An 18,031-nucleotide genomic window follows, 5' to 3' on the forward strand; every position below is an offset into this window, starting at 1 on the left:
CAACGATTTTGTTCAACTTTTGCACGTCTACAACTAGGTTCTTAAAAAGAAGTAGATTCTTTTTACCCGGGTGCTCATGGTACATACAACCTCTCTCCAATTAAGCATCTGTTACAGCCTTCAGCTGTGAGGCATTGACTTTCACCAAGTCTTCCAGCATATCTCGATAACCCACAGGAAGTGCACCAGACTATTTCCCGGTTAGCAGATGACTAGCATTATTCTAGGGCAGAAAACTCACGTCGTTCGCCAGCAGCCCTTGCACAAGTACAAAAGCATTGTCACGGTCTTTGATCTCTTGCGACTTGTCTGTCTCCTCGGCCTTATCTTGATTGGGAGTGCCCCCGCCTAGCGTCGTCTTGAGTAACTCGGTAACCTCTGTCTTGTGCAGGCAGTCTACAACGGCGGCACAACCGAGTTTGTTTGTGGCCATTAGAGCTAGAGCAAACCAGCCTTCACTGCGAACGACAGGCCACTGAGTCTGTGTGATCATCGCACCTATTGGCAGCGAAACACCCTCGTGCAGGGTGTACAGTCTGTCAAGCAAGGACGTTGCTTCTTCGTCTCCATCGCGAGCCTTGGGGCTGACAGTCCGACAGATCGAAGCAACTGTCCGCCCAATCTCAGTTTTGATTGGCGTGGAGTCGGTTTTCTCGAAAAGAGATAGGAGTAGAGAGAGATAGGTCCGTTGGTGAGCCGGGGAATCAAGATCTTGTGAGAGGGGAGCAAGAAGACGGGAGATGTTATCCATCGAGGAGACAATCACTTGGCGCGCAATACTTGCAGCCGAGAATTGGACCTGTGGAACAGATTCATATGCCCATAATCGTGAGATGGCAGGAATGATACCAGCTTCTCCAAGAATGGCTCTATTGTCACCGGCAATTGCAAGATTCTTCAGGAAACCAAGCGAGGAGTGCAGGACCGCTCCCCGAGAATCGCTCTTGAGAACGGATATCAATTCTTCGTGGATTTTCAAGTCTCGGACCATTACCTGGCAGACCTCGTCGGACCGGGCGAGATTCCCAAGCATGACACAGGCACAGACCTGAAGTTGGTCCTCGGTTGCAACCACCCATGACTTCAATGTCTGTGAAAGAGGAGAGTCAAGGGGGTAGTATTGGGCGAAAAATGGTGAGGCTGACACCTCAGCCAAAGCCTGGTTAATCTTGAGACGGAGCTGCGCAAGAGCCTTGACGTCTTCGTTCGAAGAAGGGTCCACCACAATCGAAAATGAATGGCGCAGGACGTCCAGCAAGCCTTCCACCATTCCATTCGACACGCAGACATTCTGGAACCTTTCATTTTCTAGGTAAGCAGCAAGAGAAGTCGCCAATGATGAGAAATGTGCAAAGTCAAGAGTATCATCAATGGCAAGCTCCATCAGAAGTAGAACTGTTCCGTCGGGAGAGTGTTCAATGCCCTCGGCTGTAAGTTACATGTTAGATCGGAAAATAGACCGAGGTTAAAGATAAAGTATACCTTGCTCTGAGGCCAGCTCAATCAAATCGTAGGAAAAATTGAGTAGAGCCTCATTGTCTTCGATCTCGCCATCTTTGATCAGCTTCAATAAAATGTACGCTGTCCGATTGGCAGCTATCTGGGCATGTGCTGGTTCTGATATCACATTAGCGAAACGTGTATTACAGGGTTCTTTCTAGACATACTGTAATCCATGCAAATATTGTAGATGACCGGAATGGCAACAAAAGTCAAATCGGGATCGAGGAAGTAGCGAATGATAGCAAGGGTATAGTTTCCCTTGACAACAATTTCCCTATTCTCATCTGCATCAACTTTAGTTATCTGGGCACATATATTAGTAAATTCAGCATACCTGTATCGGCACATGAGTTTCCAATAACTCGTAAAGAATGGAGTAACAACCTGGTATCAACTTCGCCCTTCAAAGAAACTACATCCAGGAAGAAGTTCAAAACACCAGACTGGCCAAATGGAGCACGCCACGAAGCTGAATCATAATTAGCAATTTGTAAAATTAAGAAATAGATAGGATTGACCCACGATCTCTGCTACCATCCGCAATAATCTCAGTCGCTTGAACCAAGTATTCGGAGTTACAAGCCCAGAGCTTTTGCAGGGTGGCGTTCACGCTTTGTAGAGTGTCGGCGTCCCGTCGCCCACGTTTTGTGTTTGCATCGGCCTCTTCAAGAGATGCATGGAGCTCCTTGAGATCGAAGCTATTTCCAGCCTCGTCAACCGCCTGGGCCTTTTCAATGATCTCCCGCAATCCACGGAACATCTCCTGTTGCTCTTCCGAGCCAATGGTTTCCGTGCGTGGTGGCAAAGAAGAAGAAACCTCCGGTATATCTGAGAGAATCTTTTTGATAGGCGGCAATTCCAAATCCCCCTTTTTCGAGACTGAGTGGCCAGCATCTCCATGAATGGCCAGCTGGGCGGTAGATATACCCGCGTCAGACATGTTGCCGAATCGAGATCAGATAGTTGCCTTCGGGGTGTGGAGTAAATTGGAAGGTCCGTGTTGAGTTGAAGATATGAAGATACGAATTCCTTGACCGAACGGGCAAGGCCCTTCTCAGTTAGACGGAGGAGCCTAGGTGGCAGCCTGTTGACCCCGTCGCAACAATTTAAACACTGTGAACAAACAGCGTTTACTCTGATATGAGAATACTAGTGGCTTTAAATCAGGCAACAGAGCCTAAAATGGATTCTTGATATTAGTGGAAGACAAGCGGCTCACCAGAATTCTCGCAGATACAAAGTAAGTTTAGCTCTTCGTGGAGAGAGGGATGCTGCCTGAGGTGGATTCAGGCACCAATCTCTTTTAGGTTAGGCCCGAGTATAGTGTGATATCGTTTTCTGCCGGACATTGTGTCTTCACTTGGATTAAATAATATAAACGCATAGTTAGCTATGTACATAGTTACTAGTTATCTATCTATCCCCTCGGATCAAGTCTCCATTCAGGCTTGTGATCACGTGCTCTGCTCAGACGTGTATGTTGTAGGAAGCTCGTAGAAGAAATCCTATGAGGAGTAAATCTATTCCAAAAAAAATATATTATCACCTTGATTTTTAGGCTGTTCTCTCACTAGGGAGTTTTGGCTATTTCGATAGGGAATATAGGCCCGATTGAAGGGAGGAGAAGAAAAAAAAAAAAGGATGGAGCTGCGCGGAATCGAACCACGATATTCAAGGAATGAATCATGATAATTTCCCGTTAGGGAGAATCACATAAGCTTGATGGACTAACCATTATCCTACAGTTCCTTAACCAGTAGCCTATAGCTTCTAATTTTGGGAGAGATGACCATTAAAGTGTGGTCGTGTTCGCAAATCCTACAATCTTAGTACACCATGTACTAAGACGTTCAGCATTCCGAAAAGGCTTTCTTCAATGCCCAACTAGTTAGTATGTATTATCTCATAGTTAAGCACCTCTTTTGCTCAGTATTACAATTTAAAGGTAGATAAATCCATAAAATTCTTTCCTTGGCGTAGGGTCTAGGGCACGTTCGGGATCGTGATCTTTGGCCCCCGTATGTGTACCTTCCGACTAGTTATCTGACTTTAGAATGATAATCTTTTTTTTTTAAAAAAAAAACACGGACATCCGGAGGGAACTGCAATATATTCTGTTTTAACTCGGCAATTTCGGACTTGTCTCGGTGATCAATGGACGTATCAGTGCCCATATAAGTGCACGTGCAGATGGTCACTTTCCCCGTACTAAATACATGATCATTCATCGCCCACGCAATTTTCCATAAATTGCTGATGTATCAGCCTTCCGCAGTTGGAGGGTCATTCCTGGAGGTATCACCTGCATTTGGAATCAGATACTTGAGCCTTGGAGCGCCGGAGATTGGAGATTAGTGATGAGATATTGTTACAGTAGCTCGGGGGAACAATGCGTGGTATATATCTATATGGGAACAGATATGTGCATAGTTATTGATTATCAATGCCTGTTCGACTCTCACTCAAAACATGTATAAGTGTAAACTGTCGGACATCAATATTCAGTCGCATTTGACAGGGCCTATTTAGATCAGTGGAGTCTCATTGTCTTTTCCTATATCCAATTAAAGAGCTGTAAAATAATCGTCATAATCTATTAGGGACGTGGGGTATAAAGCGAGGGTTAATTAGTCTACCTTTAATACTGTAAAAGAAGTAACCGAACAGGGCATCAGACACCTCGATATTGTCGTCGCTAATGCCGGCATTGCCGAATTATATCCACCCGTCAAGGATATCAGGCAGGCCGATGTAGTCGAGCATATTCCAACATGTTAAGTGTCATGTCGTTGTACTAGGCTGCGCGCAATCTACTGTAGAAGTCAACCGGAAAGCATTATAGGATCCGGGGCCGGTGGTCTGGCGTATATCTGCTCGAATTTGGGACACAGTAAATAGAAGCAAATTATCCAACCTCCAGTCCCAAGTGCGGCGTATCGCGCATCGAAATCACTTGCCAACTGGTATGACGTTCGGATCAACGAGGATGAGAGGCTCAATGCGTTTGTCTTGGATTCCGCCTGGGTGCAGACCGACATGGACAATGCTGCTGCACAGCTTTGGACCTGTAGGAGGTGCCGGAGACCCATGAGAAGCCAATTACCGGGATAGTTGAGGTCTTGAGCACTGGAACCAAGGAGTAGTATGGCGGCAAATTCGTGGTGAGGTTCAGGATTGGTGATCATGGGCAGATCGGACCAAATTAGGGTTTCTCACATAAAGTTATTTTCGATACCAAAGATATGGGAGCCTAATGCCGTATCAATGACTCTAGCCACTATGACAATGGTCAAGCATAGAAATAGGAGAGGTCCCGGAGGTCGAGTCAACTGCTGACATAATATAGTTCGTGCCGGCGTGCTCAAAACGGATACCACTGCTCTGTTCGTTCTTCTCTCTTGATCTTTTGATATACCTTTCAAACATATGGGATAATTGATATAGACGAATTATATATTTAATAAGGTCATATACATAGTAACCCTCTAAAATCCAAATCCCCTGTCTAGAGATCACTAGTTATAGACTTGGCAGGTACACAAGACCAGTGACCCGGTCCGGGGCGCCAAGAAGCGCATCGCCCAAGCTGGCCTTTACCGCATACAGCACTGCAACACTCCGAGTCGAATCCCTCATTTTCGCTACAATAAACCAGTGCTATCTTTATCTTCACAATTGACCTCTCTTCTCTCCTTTGTGAACCTCCTATCGTGTCGACCAATCTCACCATGACGCGCGCTGTCCAGACCCTCTCCGTTCTTCTCCTTGTCTCCTCGGTATGCTACGGAGTCCCTTCATCTCAGAAAGGAACACAATCCCGTATGGATATCACTGACAATCGATCAGCTCTACCTTTCCCTTTTCCTTGGACTCGTTCCCCTAAACGAGACTGTCCAGACTGAAGTCATTCCAGTTGTACGTTACCCACCCCGTCAATCCTCCGCTCCCCGGACTTCGAATGTGTCGAATGAGATGAAAGCTAACCTACAATCACCCAGCTCCCATTCTACGCGCTTATTGTCTTTGCTTGTTACCTCCTCGCCCGCCTGGGTGTGGCGATCTTCACCTTCAACGACGTTCCCGAGGCACACGCTGAGCTACAAAAGGAGATCGAGCTTGCCAAGGTGGAGTTGCGCCAGGGCAAGGTTGAGGTTGATTAATTGAGAGATGGCTGTGCGCATTGGTCAGATGGATAACCAGACACTCGGAACCAACCTTGTCATACAAGGTCTGGGCCTGGGTCTGGATTGGATTATGTCTTTGCAGGATTGAAAAGGCTGCGCCGGATCAATATAATACGCTATACCCCAGTGACATTTTGTTTCCGCTACCAATGGTATATTCTCTTGATACACGTCTACAATTCAATGTCTGCAAAGCAACGTTGGAGGACCAGGTTTCCGGCTGTTGGCTACAACGAGACTCCCGGTGATTACGGGGCACTCCGTTTCAGAAAAAAAAAAAAAAGAGGAGCAAGGAGTGCAATAGCAGGTTCAAGGCGAAAGGTCTTTTGGGGGCAGCCAGCCGGTCTGCCAATCTGCCAAAATTAAAGAACTTTTTCTATAGAAATTCATCAAGGATATCGTAAAAATTACATGCTCAGGTTTGTGCACCTGGTCTAAGCATGGACAGCAAAATCGAGGACTAAAAGTGTCCCAAATATGAACCATCAGATCACCGCACAGAAGGGAATGCTTATGATAATGTAATCATTTGCTTAAACAACCTTAGGAGAGGGTTCTCCTTGAACCGCCTCAGTAGAGGCTTCTTCGACATGCTTCTGGGGAATATTGACGATAGGGGACAATTTGGCCTGACTATCGTGCTCTTCAATGTTCCTACAGGAAAAAAAAAAATCAGCCACAATCCACAATCCAGAAGATATAAAGTTGGAGGTATAACATACTCAGCCTCCCAAGGGTAGCAGATCCAGACATCCCCAGTGGTGACCGCGGCGTGGTAACGCTGGTCATTGTCCGTCATATCTGTGGGCAGCTCACCCTTCTTGGGCTTTTTCTTGTTCTATTCCAGCTGTCAGCCAAACCTATCAACCTTCAGATAAACTAAACAACATACGTGCAGAACGAAGACAAAGAATTTAGTCTCCTTGTCCTTCCTCGGATCATTGGCAGGGAGCTGCTTCTGAGCTTTCTTAACATCCTCCTCGAGCTCGTTCACGGCGTATTGTAGGGTTGTGCGAGTATCATCGACCTCGTCGACGATAAGAACGTTCTTGCCGATCAAGTTGGCCATCGAGGAGTTCATGTCGAGCCATTGCAAACGGGTGACCTTGGTACCGGGGACCTCCTCAACGCTGTCTGTGCCCAATTTTTCGTAGAGGGACAGACCGATGGCTTGAATGGGGATGTTAGATTGACCAGGCTTCTTGAGGAAGGACCTGTTTGGCGAGTAAGGATCAATATAGTCGAGATGAAGGAGCACGTGTGAACTGAACGTACCGGAGGATGCGGGCAGGGATGTAACCACCACCACCGATGGCGATTATAAGGTTGATGTCCCAATTCGCGAGGGGCTCTTTCGCCGAGTTCTTGCAGAGATTGTGGACCTGTGAAGGATATTTGCATTAGTCTCAGTCCTTTTAAAGTTCCGAGTGATGACAATTGTGGACTGCGATAAGAGACAATCTGCATTTTGCGGGGTTGAGGGGGACCTTGATGATATTCATGTGTGTTTGTGATGTCTTCAACCTCTTCTTTTTTAAAACTAACACAACGACATAGTGTCTAGTCAATAGACCGGGATTCTTACATCGTTGTATGTGGCATATTGCTTGTTTTCCGACATGTTGGCGATTGTGATGGTTTCGAAATTAGATAGAGATATGAAGAAGATAAATGATATCCCAATAAAGATCAAGTATCAAGAAGTGAGGTAGCTGTCGAATGTTTTCTCACAGAGAAGGAAAAAATGGAGGGGAAAAAAAGGAAAAAAAAAAAGTCGGACCGAAAGGCTATCGGCCCGTCCACGGGTGTGCGGGGCTTTTATCTGTAGACACTTTTATGTTGTACAGCTTGACCCGGGATATATTCATATTCACATTCATATTGACATGCATTTCATTCGACTCTATAATATCTAAGTATACCAACTAGGCTCGGGCACTTCATGTAGTAGTGCATATCGTCCCAATTCTCGATTCTTGTAAGCCACCGGATCATGAAGAGTGTGCACGCGAATATCCCGCCAGAATCGATCCAATCCAACCTTGGAGGCGGTGGCTCGGGCTCCAGTCACTTCAAATACACCAGAAGTAACCCTGAGTCCGACATCTGTGGCAACCACCTTGACGCTAGCCACCCACTCCGCAACCTCTCCACGTTCCTGGGCGGTGAGATCAGATTTATGCGCCTGGTATCGAGTATAAAGCCCTGAGAGTTGATCGCCTGCTCGATCGGCAAGGGCTTCCGTGGCACGCAGATGCGCAAAGAAGTTACCATAGCGCTCGAGGATGTAGAACTCATCCGTTGCGGATTCCTTGTTGTCGCCGCCGAAAGGCCAAGCCCGTGTTGCGGTTTTAGTATATTTGGAGGCGAAATCCAAAGCACCAAGGGCAATGCCCAAGTAGAAATTGCTGAAGACCAGTTGGATGCTGTGGGGAAGAGCGAAAGTCAGCATTCAGCCATGTAACTGCTGGGGAAGCATGACATATGGAATGGCATAGACAGGCTGAGACAGCACTCACGTTGGCAGGAGTAGAGTAGGGAATGCGATCTTCAGGGTGTCATCGCGAGGCCTCTTAGTAGCTGCATCCCAGCCCAGTGCATCTGACCAAGAAGCACGGACATTCTCAATCTTTACGCCTCCAGACTCAGTCAGGCGCAACCCAATGTTGTGCCAGTTGTGAGCAAACTGGATACCAGGCTGTTGGGTCTTGACCAAAGCAAAGATATGATCCTGGGTACCATCCAATATACCTTCAAGGACTGTGAGATCGGACACAACGCCTCCAGTGTTGAAGTACTTGTTCCCGGTGAATACGATATCGTCTCCGTCTGGGGTGATATTCAGATCAGCGTCGCGGGCGTTCACGGCGCCACCGACAAAGTAGTTGTTTGAAATGATCAACTGATGGGTTCGGTCGGCTTGTTCAGGAGTGCCCACCACGTTTGCAATGGTAGACCAGAGAAGGTGATAGCCAAGCAGCATACCAATAGATCTGTCTTCTTGTTAGGGACTATCCTTCGTATTCATGAGGGATGTTGGGATGTTACCCATCTGCCTTTGCAACCTCTCTGATTGCCTTATATCCAACGCTCCAGGGTTGCTCGCCACCACCATACTTCTTCGGTCCTAGAAGCTTTGTCAAGCCCGAATGCTTGAGCAGGGCCACTTCGGCGCGGGGTGATTTGTTCTCCTGGTCTCTTTGGGCCGCATCCTTGGCTAGCACCTCGGAGACCTCCCGGGCTCTAACGATCCATGCTTCTTCGGTGTCCGGCAGATTGGACCATGTGGTTTCATATTCGGCGTAGACAGCCGGATCTGTCGCTGGAATACTAGATTGGGACATGGCGGTAGGGTATATGCAGTATGGTTGATCAGTTCAAGTTCTACTTAAATCAATGGACTATTTCTTTTCATGGGTGGGATATGAGAGAGTTTATAAATAACTTTCCCTTGCGGGGGGAGATCTTACATGCTTGTCACTCCATATCACGCAATGCCGTGTCACTCCAACACCCAAAAATGAGATCCATAAAACTTCGGATTCGTCAGATTCGTCAGACAAATACAATATGTCGTTATTATCGTCAAAGTAGCGCCATAATTCAATTAAGGCGTTCCCTGTTGCGTACACCCGGGCGATCGCTTGTACTTAGATCCTTGCCAACACTGCTTGCTCGTTCATCAAGTTCAGAATCTCTCTACGTAAATTTAATGGCCTATATTTGTGGTACCAATGCCTGTAGATAAATACCCTGCAGAATGGTATCGAACAAACTGTAGCTCGTTGTGGTTGGACCAACAGGCCCGGAAGGGGAGGGCGAATGTTGCCCCACCCGAAAAGCATCGACTGTTCAATGTATCCATGATGCTTGGACAAGCAAAACCTCGAGATGACCGCAGGCATTATGATCGTGCGATTTGATGTGAATCATATGAAGCTCCTGCTTCATCCACTATCCTCCAGAAGATTCTGGGGTGACCAGTACTCTTTCTCAGGGCTCTGTGCATCCAACCACACTAGCCCATCAGCAAGCAAGTCATCGATTACGGTTTGCGCTCGAGCTTTTTCCCATTTGAGGTTCAACCGCAGCATTGAAACGCTCACAAATCCCAGCACCTGAATTACTTCCAAGACTGTTGCCTGATCGGTGTTGAGTTCTTTAGGGACGGACCGAATGTACTGCTTGCTGCCGACCTTGATGATGGAGAACCCGGAGCCAAGAGGCTCAAGAGACCGAACTGCTCGCAGGATGTCGTCACTGTCGATCACGTATTTCAGTCAGTCCCTTGTGTGGGTATCCATATTTCCTGAAAGAACAACTTCATACTCTGAAACCTCGAGCCCACTTCCGATCGCCTTGCGCTTTCCTACTCGCTTCCGACACTCTTCAACACCAATCAGCCCACCATTTTCGCTCCTCGTCTCTCTGCACAACTCGACAACTCTAACTGCAACCTCAAAGTAGAAGTCATTCATATCTCCGCCCATAATCTGGGTCCAGAAGCTACCCCCCTCTCCCAGTCCGCGGCGGCCATTCTTGCCCTTGACGTTGCTTGCGGCAAGGGGATCAACCCCGATGGTGTTGCACATGCGCGCAAACTCTGCTCGGAACGTCGGGTTGGACTTTATCGTAGAGCTATGTTCTAGCGCAAATGTGTGGAGCAACGACTGGAAAACCGACAACTGGGTCTGTAGGGAGGCAGTATGCGTAGAGCGGAGATTGGCGCCATGAGTGGCATAAGATTGCGTTGCCTGAGTTCGGTTTGCAAAGGCCCCGAGGCCAACTCCGCGACGAGACATAGTATATAGAGTGTAAGGGGAATCACTTGATAGGTTACATGTAGTTACCCCAGGCGGTCATCCATGAAGTCACTGATAAGAGACAAACCCTTATCCAGATCACGATAAGGGCTGAACCCATAACGGGCTAGCGCTAGTTGGTTTATAGGCTAACCATATACGGCTAGGGCGGTCCACACCCACACAAGCGAAGTCTCTTCTTACATTCCTTTTCTTCGAGCCTTTTCTTCTTCCTTTGACATCCTTCGACAACCAGCCGACTCTCGACCTCGTCCGGACCTTCAAAATGGCCGCTACTACGTATGATTCCCATTGACTTCTTCCTAAGACTGATGCGATCTCTGCTTGAGTTTGTAAGGTTGCTGGTATAGTCGTCCTTCTCGCTGGGGATGCCAGCTGTTTGTCCACAACGATGACGGCTAGGCACCAGCTCGATCCTTCCTGCCCTCTATCTCGATTCCAATTATCTCGGATACACTTCTTGTATATCATGAAGCATTCGGATACAGAAAAAAGGGTGATGGAGTCTTGAGGTTGAAAGCGCTTGGCGCCTTCTCCTCCAAAAATATTGTTGTGAACTATCGTTCTCGGGCGCTCATGATGTGGTAACAGCGTCTTGATCCTGAAGCGACAAAGTGTCAACATATATTTCCTGAACATTGTTCGGGGTTTTGTCGGATGAAGGCATCAATGGCATCTTGCGGGTGATCCGGCTTACGAACACTATGCTGGAATATGCATGGCTAGTACTGAACTGTAATCGATCATTAAACTCCGATGCCTTGGCCCTCACTGATTAAAGACATTTCGTCGAGTTATTCTATGCCTTCAGTTGAGAATGTGGCGCTATATGCTGCAATTCTTTCACTCGGCGAATTGTCCCAGTCTCGATCTATTTTGGACAGACTGTTCTAACACTGCACAGCTCCGTTCCCACCCAGAACCAGGTCCTCGTTCCCGAGACCCTTCTGAAGAAGCGCAAGTCCCAAGAGGCTGCCCGCGCTGAGCGCCGTGCCGAGGCCGAGAAAACCAAGAAGGTCAGTTTTCCCCATTTTTCCCCACATTGCCACACCTCCCTTCCAACTACATGATGCATAACACCATTCACGATGACTAGACCGCTACCACGGTCAATGCTGTCGTCTGTCAACCATCTTTCGGGTCTGACATTAGTTACACAACTATTTGCCATTTTCTTCACAAGACTTTGGAGACTCTCATGCTGACTGAGATTCATATAGGCCAACAAGGAGAAGCGTGGTGTCATCTTCAAGCGTGCCGAGTCCTACGTTCAGGAGTACCGCACTGCTGAGCGCGAGAAGATCCGCCTCAACCGCGTTGCTCGCCAGGAGGGCAGCTTCTTTGTTGAGGGTGAGCCCAAGCTCGTCTTCGTTGTCCGTATCAAGGGTATCAACAAGATTGCTCCCAAGCCCCGCAAGATCCTCCAGCTTTTGCGTCTGCTCCAGATCAACTCTGGTACTTTCATTCGTCTCACCAAGGCTACTCAGGAGATGTTGACTATTGTCAACCCCTACATTGCCTACGGTTACCCCAACCTGAAGTCCGTCCGCGAGCTTCTGTACAAGCGTGGTTACGGAAAGGTCGACAAGCAGCGCACTCCCCTCACCGACAACCAGATCATTGAGGAGCACCTCGGCAAGTTCGGCATTGTCTGCATGGAGGATTTGATCCACGAGATCTACACCGTTGGCCCCAACTTCAAGCAGGCCAACAACTTCCTCTGGCCCTTCAAGCTGTCCAACCCCAACGGTGGTTTCCGCACTCGCAAGTTCAAGCACTACATCGAGGGTGGTGACACCGGTAACCGTGAGGAGAACATCAACGGTCTCATCCGCCAGATGAACTAGATTTCTTCTCATGAGGAACTCGGGTTGGAGCGTTCTCTGAGCGCACTTCTTAAAAAGTTACAAATTTTACGACTTTACTGTCTTGGGTTGTTTTTTTGCACGGGCTGTTTATATCCACTAGTCAATTCTTTAGCGATACGATGGTCTGGGGTTTCCGATCAATTTAATGCTTCAAACAACCCAATTGCATGGTCGTGGACTTGGTTCCTGTCGTACTTTTTCTCGTAACTGTAACTGTATTCCACGACTGATTGTCCCAGGGCTGGGCAGTCTTTAATTTACAACACTGTATCGGAGCCCTTTGGTAGTAATCAGGATTTTGTTAGGCCGAATACTATCCCGAGGTCGGAATTCCATGTCGTTGAGCTACCCTATAGGCTATTTTTGAAGCTGTGCTGAAGCCGCACGATCTTATGATGCCCGTCATCTCGATAAGCTCATTATTGTAGTCAACCAGTTGGCTTTAGTGGTCTCATGTTTTGTCTAGACCCTGAGTAACTGGTCAATTCATGACATGAATGTGTTAATATCATATAACATTAGATTTACCAACTCTTTGAATTCCGAGGGAGACAGTTATCATCATATAATCAAGAAGTAATCCCAACTACTACAGGGTCTAGAATCGGAGTGGACAAATCGAATCTTGGGGTGATATATATCTAGCTGATACCCATGTGCTATTGCATTCCTTCCAACGTTTCTACGTCAACATTAGATTTTAATGACCCTTTGAACTCTCCTGTTACGATTGACCACAAGGCAGAGCTGTCGTCCCTGCCAGTCAGAGCTCGATGCGGATGGGTTATGTGGCCCAGGCTTGAAAGCGCCTTCGCGGAGGGTTTCAGTAAAGAGCTCGTAGGATGGGTAATCTATATCGATAATTTCAGTCAGTATATTCAGCCATCAGTAGTGTTATTGCTCTCCCAAGTATACACATACAGCCGTCCACAAAGTTGTTGACCTGTTCTTCGGTCATCCCGGTGCCCTTGGCAGCACGGAGTGTGCGTTCTTGTTCCTGGCGCCATTCGTAGACGAAACGAGGGTTTTCGGCATCGCTGAGACTGGTTAGTTAAACGAAAGTATTACAGCAACAAAGCACATACATATGGATTAAAGCATCAAGCTTGCTGCAAAGGAAACCCATGTCAGCAAAATTTATAGTTGCGCAATTGCAAATGGCAGAAGAAACCCACTCGGTCAAGACATCATATCGCTTCAAAGCGTCGTTTACAGCTTTAACATCCTCAAACTTGACATAGCCTAGTCGTCCATCATATTCGCCGTTATCTTTTTGACGCACAGCGGCCTCCCATTTCGCACGCAGGGTTTGGTCATCCCACGCACGGAACCCGACACACCACCCTTCGAAAATCACGACCTTGACTTTATCCTGACCCTCTTGATTGACGACCTCCCATTGTGCCTTTGGGACACGATCACCTTGGCCCTCGAATGCAGACTTGTCATACTGTGGAATGGCTGTCGGACGTTCAGCGGCGAGCGAAGCAAACACCTCCTCACCCAATACGAGGTCGTGAGTCGAAGGTTGACCACGATGCTGCAGGAGTGGGTTTGAAGGATGCGCTTGTGCCAGAGCTACCTGATCGGCATGGTCAAGGTAGATATCATCAAGCGATAGCGTCACAACCGCGAGCGAGTATGGTTCCGAGCGGAGGGTGTCATGGAGAGCGGATACCTACGGAGACTGGTGTTAGATTCCGTTCCGAGGAAATTGAACGAGATCTCGAGGCATGGGAAATTGACCAGCTCTAGATCGACTCACCAGAACTGTCTTGCCCGCACCCTGCACGCCATTGAGACCAATGAAAAACGGCGGGGTACTGGGGTTGCTGCGGTGCCGCTCTGTATGAACGCGCAGGCGATCGAGTATGAAAGGGATGCAGTACTGTGACTTGTCGTCCACGATTTCAGGCATTTTGGCTTAGTTTTAAGTTGTCTATGTTATATCGCACGTCTTTTGTATCTATCGGCTACGGTACGCGGAAAGTTTCCCCCCAATCGGCCGAGTGAATCTGGGGTCATCCACCCCACGGGGTATGTTCAGCCGCTACTTTTGGCTCAACATTTTAAGAACCTCGGAATTTTATAAGGAAGTGCATTGGATCGAGCAACAAGACAATGAAATAGTAAAATAGTCCTTATACGAAAAGATGTACAAGTGCACATGATAATGACGTTGCCCGTCACATGCCTGAGTCAGCAAAGACTCGGCCCCGGAAGACATTTACAACACTTGCACTTACAATGATGGATATATGCATATGTCTCTTATGCATAAATATAGCAATCTAGTCTATATCCCCGTTTCTTTTCATTAAATCATCAGAATACTTAAATCACTTGTATACGAAGTACGCCGGCATGTGATACGGGACGATCTGCCATTGTAACGATACCCCCATATTTCATGGTTACAAAACCAAACGTGCCGAGGTCCTCCGTTTGCCGAGTTGCTTTAAACTCCCCTCTTCTCCAGCTTTCTTCTTTTATTTCTTTCTATTATCCACTTGATTTTCGGACACATCATATATACAGAATGTCCGAGTTGCGATTCGATAACCAAACGGTGGTCGTCACCGGTGCCGGTGGTGGTCTGGGGAAAGCATATGCTCTTTTCTTCGCCTCAAGGGGTGCAAATGTCGTCGTGAACGACCTCGGTGTCTCTCACAAGGGTGAGGGCAAGTCGGGAAAAGTATGCCTTATACCTCTGAACTAGACAAACAGATACTGACAGCTACTCCAGGCCGCAGATGTCGTCGTCGAGGAGATCCGCGCCGCTGGCGGTAAGGCCGTCGCCAACTACGATAGCGTCGAGAACGGTGATGCTATCATCGAGACCGCTATTAAGGCCTTCGGCCGCATTGATATCCTGCTCAATAACGCTGGTATCCTGCGGGATATTAGCTTTAAGAACATGAAGGATGCCGACTGGGATTTAATCAACAGAGTCCACACCTACGGTGCATACAAGGTGAGCACTTTCGGAGACATAAAAACAAGCGCTTGAAGCAGGAACTGATAGCTAAATTCTCTGGACAGTGCGCAAGAGCCGCGTGGCCTCACTTCCGCAAACAAAAGTTCGGCCGTATTATCAACACTGCCTCGGCTGCTGGTCTATTCGGCAGCTTCGGCCAGGCCAACTACTCAGCTGCCAAGCTCGGCCAGGTCGGTTTCACCGAGACTTTGGCCAAGGAGGGTGCCAAGTACAACATTATTGCGAACGTTATTGCTCCCATTGGTAAGCAAGCTAAAAACCCCAACGCATGAATTGGAAAAGCTAACCCTAAATTAGCTGCCAGCCGCATGACTGCAACTGTCATGCCACCGGATGTTCTAGAGAATCTTAAACCCGACTGGGTGGTTCCTTTGGTCGCTGCTCTCGTGCACTCATCTAACACCACTGAGACCGGTGGTATCTATGAGGTCGGTGGTGGTCACGTTGCCAAGCTCCGCTGGGAGCGAGCTAAGGGTGCTCTCCTGAAGACCGATGACTCCCTGACCCCTGGTGCTATCGCCCGGAAGTGGAACGATGTCAACGATTTCTCTCAGCCCGAGTATCCCACTGGCCCTGCAGACTTCATGGCCTTCTTGGAAGATGGCCTGAAGACGCCTAGCGCTCAGCCTGGAGAGGAGCCTGACTTCAAGGGTCGTGTTGCCCTGGTCACTGGAGGTGGTGCCGGTCTCGGCCGTGCATACTGTTTGCAGTTCGCTAAGCTCGGTGCCTCTGTGGTGGTCAACGATCTTGTTGACCCAGAGCCCGTTGTCGAGGAAATCAAGAAGCTCGGTGGCAAGGCTGTTGGAAACAAGGCCAACTGCGAGGACGGTGATGCCGTCGTCAAGAGCGCCATTGATGCCTTCGGCCGCATTGATATCGTGGTGAACAACGCCGGCATCCTGCGCGACAAGGCTTTCACCAACATGGATGATAACCTGTGGAATGCCGTTATTAATGTCCACCTCCGTGGTACCTACAAGGTGACCAAGGCTGCCTGGCCCTACTTCCTCAAGCAGAAGTACGGCCGTGTTGTCAACACTGCCAGTACCAGCGGTATCTATGGCAACTTCGGCCAGGCCAACTACGCTGCTGCTAAGCTTGGTATCCTTGGTCTTTCCCGCACTCTAGCTTTGGAGGGTGCGAAGTACAACATTAAGGTGAACACCATTGCTCCTAATGCGGGTACCAATATGACCCGTACCATTATGCCCGAGGAGATGGTCCAGGCTTTCAAGCCCGACTATGTTGCTCCCCTTGTGGTTTTGCTGTGCTCTGACATGGCTCCTGAGCCCTCCACCAAGGGTCTCTATGAGTGTGGTAGCGGTTGGTTTGGCCGTACCCGCTGGCAGCGCTCTGGTGGCCACGGCTTCCCCGTGGACGTCAAGTTGACCCCCGAAGAGGTAGTTCGCAACTGGAAGCAGATCACCAACTTTGATGACGGTCGCGCTGATCACCCCGAGGATGGCCAGGCCGGCGCGGAGAAGATCATGGCTAACATGTCTAATCGCGTGCACGGCGATGCCTCCAGCGAGAACGATATCCTCAAGAACATTGAGAAGGCCAAGGCCCTTTCGAGCGAGGGAACTCCCTTCAACTACGAGGACCGCGATGTGATTTTGTACAACCTCAGCTTGGGCGCCAAGCGCACAGACTTGCCTCTGGTCTACGAGAACGACGACCACTTCCAGGCCCTTCCCTCGTATGGTGTTGTCCCCTGGTTCAACACCACTACTCCCTGGAACATTGACGACTTGGTGAAGGATTTCTCCCCCATGATGCTGCTCCACGGCGAGCAGTACATGGAGGTTCGCAAGTTCCCCATCCCCACCACCGCCAATACCCTGACCTATCCCAAGCTCATTGACGTCATCGACAAAGGCAACGCGGCCATCGTCGTGGCCGGGTACACAACGAAGGATGCCAAGACCGGTGAGGATCTGTTCTATAACGAGTCCAGCGTCTTCATCCGCGGCAGCGGCGGCTTCGGAGGCTCTCCCAAGCCGACTGCCGTGCGTGCCAAGGCTGCCACTGCTGCGTACAAGGCGCCGCAGCGCCAGCCCGATGCTGTGGTTGAGCAGAAGACCTCTGAGGACCAGGCAGCGCTTTACCGCCTGAACGGTGACCGCAATCCGCTCCACATCGACCCCGAGTTCAGCAAGGTTGGCGGCTTCAAGACCCCTATCCTGCACGGTCTGTGCTCGCTCGGTGTTTCGGCCAAGGCTGTCTTCTCCAAGTTCGGTCCCTACAAGAACCTCAAGGTTCGCTTCGCGGGTGTCGTCCTGCCTGGCCAGACCCTGAAGACTGAGATGTGGAAGGAGGGTAACACCGTCTTATTCCAGGCCACCGTTGTTGAGACTGGTAAGCCTGCCATCACCGGCGCCGGTGCGGAGCTCCTGGAGGGCGCTAAGGCCAAGCTGTAAAATATGAGATCTTTGGTTGAAGCGATGTTGACATTGGCAAAGCGAGCCGGCACAGCTGGGTCGGTCTGTTGCTTCTTTTTTGTATATACTACCTCTGCTTTTTGTTTTTAGTTTCCCCATGATGCATTTATCAGCCGCTATCTGATCTATTATCTATTCCTACATATGTATGTCCGGTCGTCAAGTGAATTATACTTGTGTTGCCCACGCAACGGCCACAAATGTGCATCCGATC

At 48.8% G+C, this 18,031-nt stretch overlaps 8 protein-coding genes across 8 annotated transcripts; 3 read left to right on the plus strand and 5 right to left on the minus strand.

Annotated features, from left to right (window-relative positions):
• Positions 1 to 100: 100 nt before the first annotated feature.
• On the minus strand, positions 101 to 2,443 carry N7518_008435 (uncharacterized protein; the record flags this gene model as incomplete). The annotated part of the gene is made up of 6 exons (XM_057189362.1): positions 101 to 190; positions 242 to 1,428; positions 1,483 to 1,617; positions 1,668 to 1,787; positions 1,838 to 1,972; positions 2,026 to 2,443. The coding sequence occupies 6 exons, from the start codon at positions 2,441 to 2,443 to the stop codon at positions 101 to 103; spliced, it is 2,085 nt and encodes a 694-aa protein (XP_057041065.1).
• A 2,783-nt stretch (positions 2,444 to 5,226) lies between these two features.
• Positions 5,227 to 5,663, plus strand: N7518_008436 (dolichol-phosphate mannosyltransferase subunit 3; the record flags this gene model as incomplete). The annotated part of the gene is made up of 3 exons (XM_057189363.1): positions 5,227 to 5,279; positions 5,350 to 5,418; positions 5,502 to 5,663. Exons 1-3 carry the CDS (start codon positions 5,232 to 5,234, stop codon positions 5,661 to 5,663), a joined length of 279 nt encoding a protein of 92 aa, XP_057041066.1. The 5' UTR covers positions 5,227 to 5,231.
• Positions 5,664 to 6,220: 557 nt separating this feature from the next.
• Positions 6,221 to 7,308, minus strand: N7518_008437 (xanthine phosphoribosyltransferase; the record flags this gene model as incomplete). Its single annotated transcript, XM_057189364.1, has 5 exons — positions 6,221 to 6,341; positions 6,410 to 6,525; positions 6,580 to 6,901; positions 6,963 to 7,069; positions 7,273 to 7,308. 5 exons carry the CDS (start codon positions 7,306 to 7,308, stop codon positions 6,221 to 6,223), a joined length of 702 nt encoding a protein of 233 aa, XP_057041067.1.
• Positions 7,309 to 7,599: 291 nt separating this feature from the next.
• On the minus strand, positions 7,600 to 9,031 carry N7518_008438 (thermophilic desulfurizing enzyme family protein; the record flags this gene model as incomplete). The annotated part of the gene is made up of 3 exons (XM_057189365.1): positions 7,600 to 8,113; positions 8,207 to 8,680; positions 8,736 to 9,031. The coding sequence occupies 3 exons, from the start codon at positions 9,029 to 9,031 to the stop codon at positions 7,600 to 7,602; spliced, it is 1,284 nt and encodes a 427-aa protein (XP_057041068.1).
• Positions 9,032 to 9,634: 603 nt separating this feature from the next.
• On the minus strand, positions 9,635 to 10,489 carry N7518_008439 (ESCRT-II subunit protein SNF8; the record flags this gene model as incomplete). Its single annotated transcript, XM_057189366.1, has 2 exons — positions 9,635 to 9,947; positions 10,017 to 10,489. 2 exons carry the CDS (start codon positions 10,487 to 10,489, stop codon positions 9,635 to 9,637), a joined length of 786 nt encoding a protein of 261 aa, XP_057041069.1.
• Positions 10,490 to 10,775: 286 nt separating this feature from the next.
• Positions 10,776 to 12,357, plus strand: N7518_008440 (60S ribosomal protein uL30; the record flags this gene model as incomplete). The annotated part of the gene is made up of 3 exons (XM_057189367.1): positions 10,776 to 10,789; positions 11,415 to 11,526; positions 11,731 to 12,357. 3 exons carry the CDS (start codon positions 10,776 to 10,778, stop codon positions 12,355 to 12,357), a joined length of 753 nt encoding a protein of 250 aa, XP_057041070.1.
• Positions 12,358 to 13,071: 714 nt separating this feature from the next.
• On the minus strand, positions 13,072 to 14,296 carry N7518_008441 (TDA10 family protein; the record flags this gene model as incomplete). Its single annotated transcript, XM_057189368.1, has 4 exons — positions 13,072 to 13,229; positions 13,300 to 13,415; positions 13,464 to 14,056; positions 14,144 to 14,296. The coding sequence occupies 4 exons, from the start codon at positions 14,294 to 14,296 to the stop codon at positions 13,072 to 13,074; spliced, it is 1,020 nt and encodes a 339-aa protein (XP_057041071.1).
• Positions 14,297 to 14,917: 621 nt separating this feature from the next.
• Positions 14,918 to 17,796, plus strand: mfp (putative peroxisomal multifunctional beta-oxidation protein (MFP); the record flags this gene model as incomplete). Its single annotated transcript, XM_057189369.1, has 4 exons — positions 14,918 to 15,073; positions 15,125 to 15,352; positions 15,421 to 15,619; positions 15,674 to 17,796. 4 exons carry the CDS (start codon positions 14,918 to 14,920, stop codon positions 17,794 to 17,796), a joined length of 2,706 nt encoding a protein of 901 aa, XP_057041072.1.
• Between the last annotated feature and the right edge of the window lie 235 nt (positions 17,797 to 18,031).

This window comes from Penicillium psychrosexuale (genome assembly GCF_028828465.1).
Source record: "Penicillium psychrosexuale strain IBT 29551 chromosome Unknown utg000004l, whole genome shotgun sequence".
In the NCBI taxonomy this organism is placed as follows: Eukaryota; Fungi; Ascomycota; class Eurotiomycetes; order Eurotiales; family Aspergillaceae; genus Penicillium; species Penicillium psychrosexuale.